We start from the raw sequence: 20807 nt of genomic DNA on the forward strand, positions 1-20807 counted from the left end.
GTGGTGTCTTGCACCTGCGAAGAGGCCTGCTGTCAGCAGGGTGGAGACGGCCTGCAGTGCGTACAGCCCCACTCTGTGAGCACAGTCTACACTGCTAGAGATGCACCCTGCTCTCCAACATGCGATCAACATGCAATGGATACAAGAATGTAATTAAATGGTGATGATTTTGCAAAAATATATAACAAGAAGGCCCTTAAAATTATATAGCTCTTTTATACATTTTTTTTTTTTTGATTTAGTAAAATGTGGAATTTTACATTTGGGGATACATGTAAATATATAACAGAGAACAATTCAGGTAGCTATAAGGAAAACAAATCTGTTCAATAAAATGGGCAAACCTAATAAAATGAGTGCAACACCAATATATGTTAGAGGCAATGAACAGCCTGAGACAATATTCAGAAGGACCTACGGATGAAAATAATATTATATAACATGGTAAAGTAGTAAGAGGGGCTTGTGGTTATCTCTGAAAAAATTAAAGTCCAGTATTTTTGTTCTAAATACATGTCTGATCATAATCAGATCCTGAGATCTACAAACCCAAATGAAAGGGTAATCACTGAATTGCTAGCAGCTGGTTAACATTTTATTGAGACCATCAACATCTTTAACAATAAAACAATATATGAAATAGAATAAGAAACAGGGTAACTTCCTTAGGAATCTGAGGCAATTCAGAAACAGAAACTCATGCAATGATCTTTTATATCTAGCAGAGAAAAATTTATCACACTCACATGGTTTATAAATAATTGCCAACCTGGCCTAACCAACAGTTTCTGAAGTAGAGCCTCTTGCTAAATACAGACAGGCACTCTCTTTTCACTTAGCAAGTATGCTAGGTCCATCTTTAAAAGCAGAATCAGAGCCTGGATGCGACAGTGAGAAAGGAAGACAGGGGAATATGAATGAATCTGAAAACTCATAATTCAATTTCACTCTGCGTGAGCTCCTTAATTCTGTTCATGCAATGATCAACAGCATTAATGAGTAAAGGGATCCAACTATCTTCTGGCTCTGGGGTCACGTGACTTGCTCTGCCAGGGGGGAGAAAAGAAAGTTAGCCAGGCAGAGTGGCACACTCCTGTAATCCCAGCACTCTGGGAGGCTGAGGCAGGATAATCATAAGTTTGGAGTGCAGCCTGGGCAATTTAGCAACTTTGACTCTGTCTCAAAATTAAAATTAAAGGGCCAGGGATTTAGCTCAGTAGCACTGCGCCTGCCTAGCAAGTGCAAGGTCCTGAGTTCAATCCCTGGTACCACCAAAAAAAAAAAAAAAAAAAAAAAAAAAAAAAAAATATATATATATATATATATATATATATATAAATTAAATTAAAAAGGGCTGGGGATGTAGCTCAACCCTCAGTGCCACCAAAAAAAAATAATTTTAAAAGTTAAATTTAGTACAGTGTCAAGGGAAAGCCTACCCTCAGGAGGGTGCACAGAAAAAACTACAGCAAGAGAATCAAGCCTCTTCACAGAAATGGAAGTTGGAAAAAAAAAAAAACATGCCCACTTTTTCCTACTGCTTCAAATGGGGCTTAGAAGTTGAGCATGGCTAAGCAGACAATAACAAGCCTCAGGGAAAAGGCTTCATACTTACTTTGTAACCTCCAGTGCCTTCCTTAAAACAGATACAAGTTTCGCAGACTAGAAAAGAAAAGAGAGTAGTTACTCACTCTAAGCCCTGCCATCAAAAAGAAAGAAGAGCTCAAATATTTTTTAAAGACCCAAATAATTTTTAAAATCCTTTTAAAAAAGAATCTTGAGGGCTGGGGATTTAGCTCAGTGGTTCCGCCGCCTGCCTCGCAAGTGCAAGATCCCAAATTCAATCCCCGGTACAAAAAAAAAAAATCTTGAAGAACATATACAAAAACAAAAATGCTGTTTAAGTTAGGGTGCTAAGATTATAGCTCTTTTTCTTTTTCTGTTTGTTTGAGCCAGGAACTATGTACCTCAGGCTGGCCTTGAACACAAAGGCATCATCCTGCCTCAGCCTCCTGAGCACTGGGATTAGTGTACACTACGACCCTCAACTTCAGATTATTTTGTATTTATCAAAATCTTTTTTACTATTGCTGCTATAACACTCTTATAAATTTTTAGAATTTAAAATATTAATTTAAAAAGGACAAAAAAAGAAATGTAACCTGAATTCATCCCAACTGCCCAAGAGCTCAGAATATAAAACAGAAGTAACTAATGTCCTTTTTCATATTAAAAAGAATTACAGAGCTGAGCATGGTGGTGCATGTCTGTAATCTCAGCACTCGGGAAACTGAGGCAAGAGGATTGCCACGAGTTCAAGGCCAGCCTGAGCTACACAGTGAGCTCAAGGAGAGCCTGAATTACAGAGCAAGACCCTGTATCAAAAAAAAAAAAACTACAGGATTTTAAGAATATCAAGAAAGCCTTGGATTCAATCCCACCACCCCCTCAAAAAAAAGAGAAAATTACATAGATGTGTGTATATGTTTTATATATGTAAAATTTTCTATATTAGCTATTGTGCTTAGGAAAACTAACAAGGCATCTGGCTAGAGATATTTATGTCTCAGAGTCAATTTTTACAAAGTTAATGCCGAAGGAAAAAAGGTTAACACCCAAAAGGAATGCTATTCTACTTTAAGGTGTTTGCACATCATGATACATTTGATGGGGCCGGGGATTTAGCTCAGTGGCACCGCGCCTGCCTTTCAAGTGCAAGGTCCTTAGTTCAATCCCCAGTACCAAAAAAAAGAGATACATTTGATGAATCTAATTTCTACAACCTAATTTATCAAATATCAGAAGAGGAACATCACCCTGTAAAATATATGCCGCTCAGCAATTTGACTTCTTCCAATAGCATTGAAGATATGAACTAGGGTTTATAAAAATAAGAGAACTGAACTCTAGAACAGGGCTCAGCAGTTGAAAACCTGCAACAGAACTTGGTAGAGACTGACTTTCCAGGTGAAGTGATACAATGTTTTTGTGTCACAGCAGTGTCTTCCTGGAACTTATCTCGCCTACACTACAAATTAGAAATTTGTGCCTGCAGGATCAGAGATTCCTAAAGCACTGTGTAATTAAGGTTTTCCTTTCATTTTTCTTTTTTTTCCAGTACTGGGGATCAAACTCAGAACCTTGTGCTTGTGAGGCAGGCGCGGTGCCACTGAACTAACTTCCCAGCTCAAGGTTTTCCTTTCAAAACAGCATTTCCTAAAATCTTTGGACTTTTCCAATGATCACTCAAATGATTATGGAAAAGAGAACAATCAGGGCCGGGGGTTTAGCTCAGTGGTTCCAGCGCCTGCCTCACAAGCGCAAGGTCCCGAGTTCAATCCCCAGTACCAAAAACAAAAAAAAAAACAAAGAGAACAATCAAAGTTCAAGGTTATAATAATCTGACTTCAGCAAATGTTTATCATACACAAATTCATGCAAGAACTGTGACATTACTATTGTGTCTGCATCCAAGTGTAAGAAATAAATATGTGCCCCGTAATTTAGAAGAATGTCAGTGATTAGTGAAATTCTGCTAATCAGTTCTGTACTTACATTGATTCGCACAGTCAGATGACACATAGGCGGATATATGCTTAGAGCCAAATCATCCACACTAACAGTAAAAAGCAAAAATAATCATTAACAAGGAATGAAGCTCAGCTACATGTTTCCAGTACACAACTATGGATATAAGAAGAATCTGTCTCAGAAATGCATATTAGTTCCATAAATTAAGTAACTCGGCAACCAATGCAGAATCAATTCACCCAATATTTACTAAAACTTACTGTATTTCACTAGGAAAACGGGATGGGGGGGATGCTCTTGGTTCACAGGTGGAGCAAGATTAATTCAGTCAGAAATAGAAGGCTATACACAGGGCATGGTGGTGAATGCCTATAATCCCAGAACTCTGGGAGGCTGAGACAGGAGGATAACAAGCTTAAACCCAGCCTAGGCAGCTTTGCAAGACCTTGCCTAAAAATAAATAAATGAAAGGGCTAGAGATATAGATCACTACAATCCCTGGGTTCAGTTCCCAGTTACACACACACACACACACACACACACACACACACACACACACACACAGAGTAAGGATCTGAAATCATCAATTTAGGAACTGATATAGGTTGAGTTCATCAGTGGAAGCTAAAATTGTTGGGTAAAAGGTATCCTTACTAAGGAAGGTACCACTTTAACCAGGTGATCAGATTTAGTACAACCAATAATGGGACAAACCAACATAATTTGCCCCTCGACACGTCACAAGGGAGAGCACAAAAGACTCCACTGTATGACATTTTTGCCAAAAAATGTTTAACCTGACTATAATCATAAGAAAGTAATTACTTGAATCCAAATTGTTAGCTATTCTACAAGAAAATATCATGTTTTCTTTTCAAACATCAATGTCAAAAAAGATGAAAGATACAGACTATTCTAGATTACAAGAAACTGAAGAATATTTGGAGATCACAACCACATGTAATATGATCTTCACAGAACCCTGGATTTACATAAGACATTTGAGAGACAAATAGAGAAACCTGAGTATTAAATATTACATTCAGTGTTAAATTTCTTGTGACAATAAAAATGTTTTTGTTGTTAAGAGATAAATGCTGAAGTATTTAGGGGTAAAATGTCATTGATGTCCACAACTAACTCTCAAATGGTTTAGTGAAAAAAAAAAAAAAACATGTATTTCTCGAAAAATAAACCTGTACAAGGAAAACCTGTGAAGAATAGATGAATCCAAATGAAAAAATGTAGGATATTCTCTGAAGTATTTTAAAAATTTTCCTGTATTTTCGAAATATAAAAAACTAGGGGAGGGGCCAGGGATTTAGCTTAGTGGTTCCGCTGCCTGCCTCGCAAGCGAAAGGTCCCGAGTTTGAGCCCCAGTAATAAAAAAAAAAAAACAAAAAACTTAGGGGAAAGCCTTGGAGTGACAGCATGAGCTGAGATGAGGATGTGCCTCTGTCCCACATGAGGTGCACACTCACCTGGGGCTGATCTCCTCAGAAATGTCTATAATGTCATCCAGCTGAGCCACTTGGTCCTTCTTGCCATTCTCTGCCACTAGGATCTGGATCTTTTTCAGGCAAGCTTTGGATGCTCTCACCAGCGCGAGGCACGGGGCAATGAGCTCTCGGTCCTCTTCAGACCAGTGCACATCCTGACTGCTCGGAAAGCCCAATACCTCATCCTCACCCCCACAGCCGCCAGAGCTGTCCTCCTCAGAGTCATGCGCGAGACCCAAGTGAGGGTCACACTCCTTCACAGCCTGGGACACACACCATGATGCACCGTGAATAAACACACACACACACACAAAGCCGTTTATACTTTTAGTGCTAGGACTCAGTTCCCCAAAAACCTCAGCCAGCTACTTCATAGCTACAGAGCTGAATCATTTCATAGACTCTGTTCTCATGGCCCTTGCCCAGCAGCAGAACAGCTGCTAAATCACACCATCAGGGTAGAGACAGGATACTGGACTGCAGTGACAATGGGACCTACTTAGTCAACACTCAGACAATCTCCTTTCTTTATAATCAAGTCTCAGCTACTGGTCGCAGAGTTACCTCCCAATGACAAGTAAAGAAAGAGATTCTTTCACCTGCTCCATTTCTTCATGTGCATCTTTCACAAAATCCACACTCTTTGTCAGCATTAAAAGAGCTGCAGCTTTGTTATCTATAGGTGAAAATCAGAAGCATTAGGGGCTGGGGATGTAGCTCAGTGGTTCCACTGGCAGCCTCGCAAGTGCAAGGTCCCAAGTTTGATCCCCAGTACCAAAAAAAAAACCAAAAAAAAAAATCAGAAGCATTAGAATTAGAGAAACCCAACGATTTTTAAGATTGCAAAGGACAACCAAAACTTTCTTTTGAAGAAAATATTGAGGTCAACACTGGTGGTTTACAGTAAAACTCTTCTCCTTATATCTTCTGGTACCCAGGCAGAGGGTTAAAAAGCTCTTCTTTATTCACTACAAGAAGAAATAAAAATCTTGGGGAACAAGAGAAAAGAACAGAATCCTGGACTTCAAGTTATATTACAAAGCTACAGTGATAGCTGGGTGTGGTGATGCACCCCTGTGATCCCAGTACTCAGGAGGCTGAGACAGGAGGATCTCGAAAGTTTGAGGCCAACCTGGCCTACACAGTGAGTTCAAGGTCAGCCTGAACTACACAGTGAGACCCTGTCTCAAACAAAACAAAAGAAAACGTCTACAGTGATAAAAATAGCATGATACTGACATAAAAATGGACACATGGATCAATGGAACAGAATGGAGGATACAGAAACCACCCCAGACACATTCAGGATCTGATCTTTGACAAAGAAATCAAAAACATACGTTGGAGGGCCAGGGATTTAGCTCAGTGGTTCCAGCGCCTACCTCACAAGCACAAGGTCCAAAGTTCGATCCCTGGTACCAAAAAAAATTGCTGGAAGACAGCCTCTTTAAAAAATGGTGCTGTGAAAACTGGCTATCCACATACAGAAGATTGAAGGTAGATCCATATCTCTCACCTTGTTCAAAACTAAAATTAAAATGGATCAAAGATCTAAAATTTTTGGGGCCGGGGATTTAGCTCAGTGGTTCTGCCATCTGCCTCGAAAGTGCAAGGACCTGAGTTCAATTCCCAGTACCAAAAAAAAACAACAACAAAACACCTTTCATGAAAGAGCTAAAATTTTTTTTTTGCACTGGGGATCAAAACTCAGGGCCTTGCACTTGTGAGGCAGGCATGGCACCACTGAGTTAAATTGCTGGCCCTAAAGATCTAAATATTAAAACAGAAACAATCTGTTGGAAGACAAAATAGGTAAAACTCTTGAAGACATAGGTACAGGCAAGGGGCTTTTGAAGAGTCCCAACTGCACAAAAAATAACATCAAGAATCAACACATGGGATCATACCAAATTAAAAAGCTTCTGCACAACCAAGGAAACAACCAACAGTGAAGAGACAACCACAGAGTGGGAAATTTTTTTGTCAGCTATTCCTTGGACAAAGGACTAATATCTACGATAAAGAACTGAAAAACATTACAGCCCCCCTCCAAAATAAAAGACCCAATTAAAAAATGGGCAATTGCAATGCATAGACATGTCTCAGAAATAGAAACACAATAGCTAAGAAATAGCCAGGCACGGTGGCACAGGCCTATAATCCCAGCATGCCAGAGGCTGAGGCAGGAGGATTGCCAAGAGTTTGAGGCCAGCCTGGGCTACATAGTGAGTCCTGGCCCAGTCTGAACTACATAAAAAGACCCTGTCTCAAACAAAGCAAAACAAAACAAACAAAAAACACAGATTCCATCTTACTCCAAAAAGAATGGCTATCATCAAGAATGGTGAGGCTGGCCAGGCGTGGTGGTGCATGCCTGCAATCCCAGCACTCAGGAGGCTGGGCTAGGAGGATTGCTTCGGGTTTGAGGCCAGCCTGAACAATTTAGTGAGTAGTGAGGTCAAGGCCAGCCTGAGACCTTGTTTCACAAAAAACAAAAAACAGGGCTGGGGATTTAGCTCAGTGGCACTGTACCTGCCTTGCAAGTGCAAGGTCCTGAGTTCGATCCCCCGTACCAAAACAAAAAGAAAAACAAATGGCGAGGCTGTGGGAGGAAAGGAATCCTTCTACATTGTTGGTGGGAATGTAAATTAGTACAACCACTATGGAAATCTGTGTGGAGATTCCTCAAAATACTAAAACTAGAAATTCCATTTGACTCAGCTGTTCTCCTTCTAGGTATCTTTCCCAAAGAGTTAAAGATATCATATTACAGCGATACATGCTTATCCATGTTTATAACAGCACAATTCATAATAGGTAAATTTTGGAAGTGGCCTATATCTCCATTGACAGGTGAACAGACAAACAAAATGTGGTATTTATACACAATAATATACTACTCTCCCATAGTGGAGTATAAATTTGAGTCATTTGTAGGAAATGGAAGCACCTTGAGATCAAACCCAAAGTATAAATATGTTAAAGAGCAAAATAAAAGACAGTAATAGGCTGGGTGTGGTGGTGCACACCCGTATTCCCAGCACTTGGGAGGCTGAGGCAGGAGGACTGCCATGAGTAGAGACCAGCCTAGTGAGTTCAAGGCCAGCCTGAACTACATAGTGAGAGCCCGTCTCAAAAACCCCACACACCTACACACACAAAAGATATACTAATAGGAAACAGGAAGATAGATCTTTTGCAAATGAGAAGGGGATCAAGAGATGGAGGGAGAGGGGAGGGAAGAGAGAAGGGGAAGTAAAAAGAATTAAGGGCTAGGGATTTAGCTCAGTGGTTTTGCCGCCTGCTGCGCAAGCTCAAGGACCCAAGTTCATCCCCAGTACCAAAAAAAAAAAAAAGAATTAAGATGTGATATGTACATGTATCAACTCCCCATGGCTGTGGTGATTGTTATGTACTACAAAAATATACTAGTAAAAAATTTAAAAATTAAAAGAAGTAAAATCACCACATGATGTTCTCATATGATCCTTTTGGCCCACCTGCTCTACCTCATAACTGCTTCACTGTGCCCAACAACACTGCTCTGGGGCAACACTAGAACAAACTGCATGTGTTCCACATGAGACAGAGCCACAGCAAGCGTCTGATGTAGCTCAGGAGTAAGACACCTGCCCAGCATGTGCAAAGCACTTCGTTCAGTCGTTACCACTGCCAAAAAACAAAGGATGAGAACTAGAAAATGCCAAAAAGTATTAATATCTATTAATATTGATGATAAACTGTATGTGTTTCACTAAACTTTTTATAGAAATTAAAATATGTGCCTGTTACAAAGCTGGAACTAGACAAAAGTTTGTCTGCTTTGTCCAGCCCACTTCCCACTCTTACCCACCTCTTGGTATCTGAGGCACCTGCTGGCATGCATCCCAGACACTGTTGCAGGAAATAAGGTCACTGTTCTCAGGGCTAGGGAAAGGAATTGATAAGGACAGATCAATAACCTAGCTTCCTGTCTACTAATAAGCTTCTCCTACTAGCCCTTATTCTCAGCTGTCAGTAACTTTGCTGTTAGACAAGCTTTTCCTCCACAATCAAGAAAGCCCATTACCACCCCATGAAGTAGCATCACTACCTCTGAGCTGGAGCGATGAGAAGTACTTCTACAAGCTGAGCCATGCCATCCACGATGTCCAGAGTGGTGCCCCGTACCAGCTTTCTCAGGGTGATCCCTGTGGCCAAACCCAAAGCGTAGGCAGTCTGGGCTCCTTTTCAGAAGTCACCACCTGCTTTCCCAAGCCTACAGAACTAGGAGGTAATGGGCACCCTATGCTTTAAATGAAGTGCCAACACAACAATCACTTCTTTTTTTATATTCCCAGGTCATTTTCTTGCTCTTCTTCCTTCCCACCGTTCCTTACAGCTATTCTCCAAGAGACAAGAAACAAAAGTCTTCCGGGACAGCATATATTCAAGGGATAGTTGTCTCTTGAAACTGTGGATAGAACACTTGAGGTTTAAAGCATTTCTGAGCAACCCTGAACACCTATGACATTTATCATTTTGGCATGATTATAATCAGGGCACAAAACTAAGGCAGGGCTGGTGGACACTTCACTTATGAAGGAGTTTGAAAATGGTGTGATGTAACATAGGTGAAGGCCAGCAGGGATAGCCTGGCCTGGGTATGAAGCTGAGCTTCCACCAGCTACTGTGGAAGCTACAAAGGGCGGAAGAGGGAAGAGTCAGTGAGAATTAAAAGCCTTAAGAGCCAGGCAAGGCAGGAGAGATGGAAAGTCATAGGTCCACAGCATCTGTACTTGGCATCTTAGAGTGTTACAGAGGATCACTGTACAATTATGGTTGATGGCATTTTATGGGAGAAAGCTGCATGCTCAAATTGGGCAAAGGTAGTCTCAGAACATGATGCATCCTATTAGTGAAACTCTGGCCTCTAAGTGCAATTCTAATGTGTGTACAGCGGCTTACCTTGGTCCCTGGGAAGTGCACAGTATACTGCAGTAACTGCCTTGACGGCAGCATGGACCCGCTCACATATGCCCTTCGTTTCCTATGAGGTGATGGACCAATTTCAGAATTAAAAAAAGACAATGGATTAGATCAATGCAGTCAACTCATCTACTGTGGAATGGAGCAGGCATCTGTATAGCTCCATCAAACATTTTCTCAAGTCCTAGTAGGAGTCAGGCTTGTTCATCCCATACTAGAGAAAAGTTAGCTGGAAACCAGACACTGGCTAATAACTCAAGAAAGAATTAAACAGCAGGAAAGACTTACTCTTTATACTACATATCCCAAGATACTCATGATATGCCATGAGGTATTTGCCATGTGTTAGACTAGGAGGAGGCAAACTATATCCCCACAGGTTGAATCAGGTCCACTATCAGTTTTTGTAAACAAAAGTACTATCGTGACATAGTTATACTCACCGGTTTACTAATTTATACCCCACACTACAAAGCCTAAAATATTTACTACTCAGCCTTTTACAGAAAAAGTCTGCCAATCCCTGTGTTGGACTATTAACCAGGTCTGTGTGTTTGTGTGTGTCTCTCTCAACAGGGTACTCAACGTAATTAACATGGCTAATGCTCAATGTTGACCATGTTCCTTCTAAGCAGTCACTGGCTTTCTTACCTTTCTTGGCTTCTATTCTCTGCTAAATTCTAAACCAGTACTATGTAAACATGGTCCAAATTGGTGCCACTCTACAAACTGTTACCAATTTGGAATGAAATAAATACAATGATTGAGAGTATTATGAAACTTTTACGGCAACGTATCATTGCTTCAAATTCCAAACATGTAATTATAAAAAAATTCAGTCCGTAACAATTAGAATTTTAACAAAGGAAAAAAAAAAAGAATTTCAACAAAGAAACACACATCCTTCAGTAGGACTAAAGTGCTGAGATCCTAAGAAGGCAACTGTGACTCTCAAATATATATTTGAATATATACTTCCATATATTTCAAACAAAACCAAATTCTAATTTTTGACCTATGAGTAAAACTACTGTCCTAAGCATATACAGAAAAATAGTTGTGTGCTGCTTCCTTGCAGGATCTTACTGTGAATTTTAGCAGCAAGTCCTAAATATATTTGAAAGGAAGGAGGCAGTAGATAAAAACAAATAAAGAATACTATTCTCCTTGAAATAAATAAATCTTTTTCTATGAATTTTAAGTGCTCTTATACAGTTTATCCAATTTCCTCATCACAGATCTCTAAAGTATGCAGGGAGAATTTATCATTGTAGCTGTACACATATAAAATTTCAACCATCTAAATAGAAATTGAAGCTACTGACTGAAAATCAAGGCAATGAATACACAATTTTTAAATAACCTCAATTCTCAAATATATACAACTCTAGAAAAAGTGAGTAAAAGAAAGGCATGTCTGGTTACAACCAACATCTTTCAGTTTTATAATAAATGGTTGTTAAAATGCATAAATTCTTTGTTCTAGCAATTTCATCTCTGGGAATTTTCTACAATGTACATCTGTACACAAAGATTACATTTGGTTAACTCACAGCACCTGCTTACGATCGTTAGAAGCTGGAAACAATTTAAATGTGCACATGGGATACTGTTTATATTAAGGGGTGGAAAGAAAAAGAAGAAATCCCTAAGAAACAAGGAGGCGGCTCAACGACTGCAGTGAAATGAAGCTCACCTGTGGTGAGGGCAGCGGCAGTCGAAAGACCACGGTCAGGGTAGTGGCTTCCCGAGCCACAGTCACGGCTGCGTCATCTGCGGAGGGCGGAGGAGGAGGCAGGCCCCAGTCAGTGCCAAAGGCTAACGCCGCCGCACAGACTTTGGCGATCACCCCTCCCCTCCCCACCCTCATTAGTCTAAGACATCTCAAAAATACCTTCAGAAATCAGTATTCCCGCCCCATCAGGTGCCGAGGACCGATTAAGTGAAGTCGCCCCACCGCAGGGACACGCAGGGGAGGGCCGTCGCCGCCAGAAGGAAGCGGGCCGCAGGGAGAGGCTGGGATGGGGAGAGGGTGGGGAGGGTCCCAGACACGCGTGGCACTCACTGAGTCGCCTCCAAAACCGCTCGCGATCGAGCTCCTCGGGGGGCTCGCGGGGCTCGCTGACTGCAGGGCGTGGCGAGAGGACAGGCGGAGGTGAGCCGCGCCGCCCCTGCCCGGTCCCCACCCCCAGTCGCTCCGCGTCGCCCCTCCCGAGGCGCACTCACCCCGCACCCGGGCCGCTAGCAGCCTCAGCTCCGCCGCCAAGTGCCGGAGCAGCTCGGAAGACCCGGCCTGAGCGGGCGCCGAGGGCGCAGGCGTTGCTGTGCTCGCCATCGCAGCCGTCAGACAGGAACCTCAGGCCAATGCCACGCCGCCGCGCTTCCGGCCACAGCCCGGCGGGCCCCGCCCGTGGGCACGCCCCTCCGACTAGCCACGCCTCCCCAGCCAGGCCCCACCTTCCGGTATCCAGAGGCGTGGCCACAGCCCGATGCCGGGTTCCTTACTAGTCATTCGTCATTTATTCGGTTAGTTGAAAACCCCGACCAAGGAAGCAGAAAACTCATAACCTTGTGGGAAAACAGAGTTGGAAATTAACATCTCAAGGGTAGTCAGGGTCTGGCCCAGGTCCACACAGGGCGCTGTCATCCTTGACAGCGCTGAGGTCCAGGCACAGTGCTAGATGCTTTACACGGGATAACCCTAAAAAACACACTGGGCCCGAGATACTACCGTGCATGCATCCAGCCTCTATGCCGGGGCGCTCTTTGATTACGGCTTTTTCTTTATCTCCTTAGAAAGGCCAGAATCAAGTCAGTGCTTATACTTTTCTGCAGTCCACTCTGCAGGAATCAGTAGTGAGTAATCCCTCCAACATCCAGGAGTCCCAGGAGCAGTGGCCCCTGAAGCTCACACACAGATAATGGCCTTCAGCCTGCGACTGGGGCCAGGGACCCGGGCTACAGATGCAAAGGCAGGACTTCTGCACAGCTGCCAGTGGTCAGAAACCACCTTTAGTAGCTCAGGTGGCTTTTTAACTGCACCATGAAGGTTCCAAACTCCGTTGAGTTCAGTGTCCACACACATCGAATGAGTACAGGCGTCAGCAATGTCAACCAGGTCCGCAAAGGGGATATTAAAAGAGCTAGAGTGCCATATGTCACATGAAGAAAGTAGCAGGAATAAACTTGCCAGATGTAGAGCAGGACCATAAGCAAGTGAACAGGTATAATTTTCAAGTATTTTCCTTGATGGAGATGAGACCTGAAGCTTTGACCAAAACACCGATGCAGTAAGCTCCAACATAGGTAAGCCATCAGGGGGATGTTAAAAAAGGCCAGCTGGAAAAAGGAACAGAACAAAACCATGAGCTCACCGCCAAGCTCTGAGAGGGGTGAGTCTGTATACTGGTGGCTCTTAAGGATATCCGATCTGAGAATGTCTGGTCTTTAATGCTTCAATCACACTTGTCTGTAACACAGTTACAGCTGACTTACAGTTAACTGTTATTTGCCTGTGGCCTTCTGTTCTTCTTAAAGGGAGGCATCTATTCCTGCTGAGCCCCCACTTGGATATCATACACACAGTAAACACCAGTGTTGAAGTGAACTGAGTATGCATACAAACACACAGTATATATTTTTTGGGGTGGAGGGACTTGGGTATCAGTATTTTTTTCTTATTTCTATATTTTTGTTTGAGGTAGCATGGTAAGTACTGAAATATAAGTTAGAAGATCTAAGTTATAATTCAATTTAGCTGCTGTGTAATTCCTTCATTCAACAAATATTAATGAAGCACCCTTTATGTGGCAGGTACTTTGCTAGACTTTGGGCTGGAGACACATGTAAACAAGTCAAAAAAGATCCACCATGAAGCTACATTCTAAAAGGTAGAGAAGAAAACGAAAGCAATACAAAATGTGATAATTACAGCTTTTGACAGATTCAATGAAGGAAATAACTGAGTTACTATAAGATACTAGGGGACAGGCTCTTTGAAGCCTCAAGGGCAGGGGCCAGTTGAAGGAAGTGCGGTAAATGATGTGGCATCTTTAAGGCAGCACTTGCTGAGCACAATGAGCCAGGTGGAAAATGGGGGTGGAGCCACTGGTCTAGGTGGAAGTGGAAGTTCCTATCAGAGACAGAGTATTAAACTGAGATACCTATTAGATATCAAAGGGAATATATAAAATGGCAGTTGGATATGTAGCCTTGAAGTACAGAGAAGAGGTCTAGGTCAGAGACACAAATTTGGGAGTCATGGCCTAGATAATGCATTAAATTCATTACCAACCTACTATTGATTAACATATGAATATAAATACAAAGGAAAAATAACCTTGCCTTTTGGTAAGTTAGTCTTCACTTGGTGTAAGAGTGCTCCAGATAAACAGCCTTCACTTACATATTAGAAAACAGAATTTGGGGCTATGGGTGTAGCTCGGTGGTTGAGTTTGTGCTTAGCACACCCGAGGGTCTGGGTTCAATGGGGCAGGGGTGAGAAGGAACAGAGAATTGGATCTACTCACATACTTAATGCTTCTACGTAGAGAACATTGTAGGGTCAGTGTTTGGTAGGTAAAAAGTCTTGATTGTCTCTAATCCCTCTGATCTTGTTTTACCACCTTGTTAGGAGGCCTTGCACTCATTCTGAATGTTTTTGGATCTCTTCCAAACCTTCAAATTATACCTGAGATTTTGGCCCACCAACCCCATTAGGTGAGTAAACCAAAGCAATTATTAGGTAAATACTTTTAAAATCTGTTTAAAGAATTCTGCCATGGATCAGAATGTTTTATTTGTTCATGTGTTTGTTTTAAAGGAATCAAATGTAAGCCTCATATATCACTATTTCCCAAACAAGAATCTTGCTAAGACATCATTGGAAAGCCACTGGTTGTTTTTTTTGGGGGGGGTACCAGGGATCAAACTCAGGACCTTGTGCTTACAAGTAAGGTAGTAACACCACTGAGCTAAATCCCAGCCCAGAAAGCCATTGTTTTTTGTCCAGTGAAGTTTCCACTGAATAAATGACCCACTTTTCTTGTATGTCTATTTTTTATTTTCCTTCTTCCTTATCATAATCAGTTTTGGTTTACTTGGTTATGTTTAATTTTTTCTACCACAAGTTATTTCATTTTTTGTCAATGAAAAAACATAACCAAACAACAAGAACCTCTTAAACCTCTCAGTGCTGAATGTCAGAGATGTATTTTAGATGCTTACACAGAGTAGTGGAAGTAAAGAGGAAGCAGGCAAAACATCTGTTATTGGAAATTGCCTTGCAAATAAAGTAGGAAAGATTTGGGAGTCTGAGGTGGGAGGATCGCTGTGAGTTTGAGGCCAGCCTGGGCTACATGGTGAGTTTAACACCAGCCTATACTACATAGTAAGAACCTGTCTCAAAAACCAAAAAACAAGGGCCCAGGATTTAGCTCAGTGGTGCCGCCACCTGGCTCACAAGCGCAAGGTCCCGAGTTCAATCCATGGTACCAAAAAACAAAACAAAACAAAACATCAAAAAACAAAACAAACAAACAAATAAAAGTAGGAAAGATGATCTATGGTCATCTTTGGATTTTTGGATTTAACTCATAACTGTTACACAGTTAATCCAGCCAAGTCAAAACATTCCTAAATTGTATTTCTGACTTCTTACCTGGAGAATTCCAACTACAAATGTCATACTGCCTTGAAGGAAATGCCCATTAACAAATATCCCAAAGGAAAAGCAGCAGCCCAACTTGTCATCAATGATTTCACCACAAAACCATGGTCCTAAGAGAGGCAGTGGACAGAAAAGGAAAAAGTTAAATATCTAATGCTTTGATTACATATATCAGAGACGCATTTATAGGAATAATGAAGACTAATCATCTATTAGCATTTTACTCATAGCACTTTCTTCCTTGCTAATCTCTGTGTCACACTGGGCATCCTAACTGCTCCATATTTCTCTCGATTTTAACACTGTCCAATTACATGCTCTACCTAGAATAGATATGCAGCTTGCAGATTCTAAAAACAGAATGTATCACACTCATAAAAGTTTAAATATTCTATTGCAATAATAACCTCAATGTAGTGTTTTAGCATTTCCTTTAAGCAAAGAGGTATTCTACTGAAGCTAATTTTTGAGATAACTGAGATTTACTCCTTAAAGCAATAAAACTCCCAATTACTTTGATGATGATACACTCATGAGACCAGGCATGGCAGTGCACGCCTATAATCCTAAGAGTTGCGAGGCTGAGGCAGGAGGACTGCCATGAGTTTCAGGCCACCCTGGACTACATACTGAGTCCAAGGCTAGCCTGAACTACACAGATACCCTGTCTCAAAAAATAAAGAAATATGGGCCGGGGATTTCGCTCAGTGATTCTGCTGCCTGCGTTGCAAGTGCAAGGACCTGAGTTCGATCCCTGATACCTGCTACTGGGAAGGAAAAAAAAATGCAAAAAATAAACAAAAACAAACAAACAAAACACTCATGCTTCTTTTTCTAACATAATAAATGTATTTTAATTTTTCTTATTTGCCAACAGTCATTAATTTCAGACACTCCTTGTTTGACAACTGAGTTCCATTCTTGTGACTAGCTCACTAAATGAGGAATTGTATATAGTAGTATATATACTATAATATTCAGAACAAAGAAATGGTCAAAAGAAACTTCAACTTGATAACGTGGCTTTTATTTGCATAACTCTTACATGCAATACTGTAATATATAACATAAAACTACAGTATTATACTGCACAGTACAATCAGCAAAATTACAGTACTGTATAAACAAAGTATACTGTACCAAAAAAAGACACTGTGGGCTGGGGATTTAGCTCAGTGGTTTCGCAGCCTGCTGCGTAAGCACAAGGACCTGAGTTCGATCCCTGGTACCAAAAAAACAAAACAAAACAAAAAACAAAAACAAAAAGACACTGAGGCTCTATAAAGATATACAGAACTGTACAAAAAAACCCCAAAAAGACAGGTCCTAAGTCCAAGCAGCAGGTCGTAAGTCCAAATAGCATGCTTCAGTTGTTAAGTCTGAATGGTCATTAACCAGTAGGTCATTAAATGGGGAATATCTGTGCTTTGTACCTCAACTACATAATCAGTGTTAACATGAACACTTTAAATTGCTTTTTAAATTTTTCAACTAGAACATCACGGTGAATTTTCTTTCCTATTATTATTTACTGCCCCTTCTCAGTGTCTGTGTTTCTGGAACTACTATATTGTCAAGACTAATAAGACTAATGGTCAGACTTCCTCTCTCAAAATGCAAATACCATCATTTACTCTCTTTAAAAAGTCACAGGCGTGGTTTCCCCGCCTGCTGCGCAAGTGCAAGGACCTGAGTTCGATCCCCAGTACCAAAAAAAAAAAAAAGATACTAAAGGAATTGTGCAATAAACAACTGAAAGGAAGAATACTAGAAAAATAAAAAGTCATAGGCAATTTTCTCACATACACATTATAAAAACTCCCTTAGTTTCAACTTTTTCAATGGAACAAGTTCTGCCCTTTGATTTTTTTTTTTCCAGCTCAGGAACAAAATCATTTGCTTGTCCCCTAGTATAGGACAAGTGTCAAAAACATCTTCAACTATTCTTTTAGAATTTACCTCCAAAGGACACATGCCATGGGTTGTCATATGAAAATGTAGCGTCGTATTTTTAGTTTACTCTCTGGTGAAAGTTACTAATGAGCAAAGTCCAAATGTGTAAAACAAAGACTAAGACTAGGCAACAAATAGACGAACCTGCTCCTAGTTGATCTGTAGTCTCTAAAGAAACTGAGCAAAAGCCTAAAAGAACCTGTCGTACTTTCTGCTTTCACAGCTGGCTAAGTGACTTCCAAAGTACTAGGTGTAATAATGTGTCCAACAGACAATCTCAGATATGCCTGAACAGCTCACCTCAGTTTCTCTCATTTTTTATATATTTTTAAGAGACACATGTTACTAAGTATTCGCTTAACTATGGACTAAGTATTGTGCTTAATGCTGGGTAGAGGAGTAAAGGAACATAGGAGGTAGTCCAAGAAGGTTGCTTTGAGGAGGTAGCATTTAAACTGAACTTCAAGCTTCTATTATGTTTTTAACTAATAATTAATGATCTTCTCAAAACACTTATGTTAACTTGTGTTGACTGAGCTGGTGGTGGTGGCACACACTTGTAATCCCAGCACTCAGGAAGCTGAGGACGAGTTCAAGGCCAGCCTGTACTGTAAACCCTATCTCAAAAAAACCAAAGTTTTGGTGTTTACTAAATGTCTTTTAAACATGTAAGGGATAAAAACTTTATTTTCCAAAACCATATCCCAGGAAATGATTTATGAAGGACTCATGCCATTTATTATACCTCTAAGAGGCTAAGTTATTCTGATGTCAAAATTCTCAATATATTGGGCTGGGGATTTAGCTCAGTGGTTCCACCACCTGCCTTGCAAGTAAAAAGTCCTGAGTTCAATCTCCAGTACCAAAAAAACCCAATTCTCAATATATTATTTGGTAGAATTCTCCATAATCTGAAATTTATTAATTTACTTACCCAGCACTGTATACAGGGTCAGGAACAACATAGAATAGTAGAAGATGTCTATTTTGCTCAAGACATGAAGGGAAAATGAAGTCAGATTTATCAATCCTGGAGGCTCTAAACAGGATAAATTCACAAAAAAACCAATGAACACCACTGAAGTTTAACTTCTTATATCATTTTCTTTAAGACTCTGATGGGCTACCTACTATAAAAACCCTTTATTACATGGCAACTATACAGATGACACTACTTTATATTCAGAATCCTGGTGAGCCAATTTAGAATTACAGAGTATAGAAAGTTCAAAAAAAATTGTTTAGTTGTGAGACATTTTATATAAATACAGGTATGCATATAATTATACTTAATATATGGCTTTCTCATATTTATCAAGAACTGCAAAAGTCTTTATATTAGATCTATCATCACACAACTAGCATGGTTTTTTGGGTTTTGGGGGGTTTTTTTGGTACTGGGCATCAAACTCAGGACCTTGCACTTGTGAGGGAGGTACTGTGACACTGAGCTAAATCCCCGGACCCCCACACACAAGCAGCATGGTTTTTAAAGGTGGGAGAAGCAGTATAGGTTGAGAAATTTATAAGATGTAGCAACCAAATGTAAAATGTGGACTTTTGTTTGAACCTTAGTTCAAACAAGTTGGCTCTAGGAAGACATTGTTCAAGAAAAGTGAAGAAAACTGAACAAGGCCAGATATTAAGGAATTATTATTCAGTTTTGTAGGTATGTTAGTGGTATTTTGATTATATTTATCAGAAGTTATTTTACCCAGTTGAGAAGTAAAACTTTTATAGGGGAAATGATACAATACTTGGGATTTAAGATATTCCAATAAAAATGAAGGGGAGGCTAGGAAAAACATGAGTGTTAGAACACCAGTAATTGTTAAAGCTGAGTAACCACATGGGGTCCTTTATACTATTCTCTTTTGTGTACATTCAATGTTTTTCTAATAATGAGAGGTGTTTTTATGAAAAAAATTAAGAGTAGGAAAGAATCTGGTTAGCAGTTAGGGCTCTCCCCATTCACTGGCCCTACCTTAAAATTCATATTCCTCTCAGAAGGGTTTCATATTAGTAATTATTAACCTTCATTGTTCACTAATATACCTCCATGTATCTTCTGTAGCACGGCAAATAGAGTCAGGGACACATACAAAGACAGACTCGCATCAGAAGAAAGGGGCACCCGGGCAAAATCACTGTACAATGTCTCTGTAGCCTGCTCTGTGTGTATAATTAAAAATTATATACACACCATTTAAATTTTGTCAAGTTTTTAGTGCCTTATCTTTATTTGAATAGGGTTTTTTATTTAAAAGTATTTCATATACAAAATTGCATTAAATAAGGGCCAGGAATTTAGCTCAGTGGTGCCACTGCCTGCCTCTCAAGCATAAGGTCCTGAGTTTGATCCCTGGTACCAAAAAAAAAAATTACATTAAATAGCTACATATATTAAAATTTAGTCATTCTGAGCTTTACTGTAATCGTTCTCATTTTTTTTTTTTGTACCAGGGATTGAACTCGGGACCTTGTGCTTGAGAGGCAGGCGGTGGAACCACTGAGCTAACTCCCCGGGCCCTATCTTTCTCACATTTTGATTGTGCCTCATTTTATTACCATGTAGCAACCAAAAAAAAAAGTTCTTTAAAAATGAGAGTATTATGAACCAAGTGTAGTGGCACACCTGTAATCCCAGCTACTTGGAAGGCTGAGGCAGGAGGATCACAAATAAAAGCCCAGCCCAGGCAATTTACCAAGATCCTGTCTCAAATAAAATAAAAAGGGAGTCGGGGATTTAGCTCAGTGGTTCTGCCTCCTGCCTCGCAAGCGCAAGGACCCAAGTTTGATCCCCGGTACCAAAAAAAATCAAATCAAATAAAAAGGGAAGTGGTATAGCTGGTGGTAGCCTACTTGCCCAGCACAGGTTAAAAGCCCAGTACTGGCGAGAACACAAGCATGCATGCGTGTGTGTGTGTGTGTGTGTTTGTATTATGAAGAAAGACTACAGTTTGAAAAAAGTGCCTTACAGAGGTCAGCCTAATACAACTTATACTGCTATCCATCACCCAGTCATAGTGAGGACATTGTGTGATATCTGAAATGGAACCACGACTAACCTTTAAGCTCTGGGTATGCTAGATATCTAAACATAATGAGAGTGGAGAGTTGAATCAGCACAATCAGCACAAAAAGGATCCGGGCCTGCACAGAAATAGATGTTAATGTGCAAACAGATA

The 20807-nt window shown here is 40.5% G+C and overlaps 2 protein-coding genes across 10 annotated transcripts in view; both read right to left on the bottom strand.

The window, feature by feature from the left end:
• Positions 1 to 12436, bottom strand: part of Ccndbp1 (cyclin D1 binding protein 1) — a 55854-nt gene extending 43418 nt beyond the window's left edge. For 2 of the 5 annotated variants that reach the window (XM_004861668.4, XM_004861666.4), the window contains exons 1-10: positions 12225 to 12423; positions 12064 to 12123; positions 11695 to 11771; positions 9978 to 10059; positions 9124 to 9220; positions 8884 to 8957; positions 5630 to 5706; positions 5013 to 5293; positions 3556 to 3616; positions 1616 to 1662 (exon numbers count right to left, since the gene is read on the bottom strand). In XM_004861668.4, coding sequence (XP_004861725.1) covers positions 1616 to 1662; positions 3556 to 3616; positions 5013 to 5293; positions 5630 to 5706; positions 8884 to 8957; positions 9124 to 9220; positions 9978 to 10059; positions 11695 to 11771; positions 12064 to 12123; positions 12225 to 12333 — 965 coding nt within the window. In that variant the 5' untranslated portion in view covers positions 12334 to 12423. Of the gene's footprint in view, positions 1 to 196; positions 1047 to 1615; positions 1663 to 3555; positions 3617 to 5012; positions 5294 to 5629; positions 5707 to 8883; positions 8958 to 9123; positions 9221 to 9977; positions 10060 to 11694; positions 11772 to 12063; positions 12124 to 12224 lie in introns of those variants that run through there. The other 3 variants (XM_004861667.4, XM_087207488.1, XM_087207487.1) reach the window with 3 other exon arrangements.
• Positions 12437 to 12499: 63 nt separating this feature from the next.
• Positions 12500 to 20807, bottom strand: part of Tmem62 (transmembrane protein 62) — a 61697-nt gene continuing 53389 nt past the window's right edge. For all 5 annotated transcript variants that reach the window (XM_087207483.1, XM_021241739.2, XM_021241738.2 and 2 more), the window contains 4 exons: positions 20688 to 20772; positions 18554 to 18658; positions 15658 to 15776; positions 12500 to 13337 (listed from right to left, as the gene is read on the bottom strand). In XM_087207483.1, the coding sequence (XP_087063609.1) occupies positions 13011 to 13337; positions 15658 to 15776; positions 18554 to 18658; positions 20688 to 20772 (636 nt within the window). In that variant the 3' untranslated portion in view covers positions 12500 to 13010. The remainder of the gene's footprint in view (positions 13338 to 15657; positions 15777 to 18553; positions 18659 to 20687; positions 20773 to 20807) is intronic.

This window comes from Heterocephalus glaber, unplaced genomic scaffold, assembly GCF_053883595.1.
Source record: "Heterocephalus glaber isolate CG9 unplaced genomic scaffold, H.glaber_assembly_v1.0 deba00000809, whole genome shotgun sequence".
Classification (NCBI taxonomy): domain Eukaryota; kingdom Metazoa; phylum Chordata; class Mammalia; order Rodentia; family Bathyergidae; genus Heterocephalus; species Heterocephalus glaber.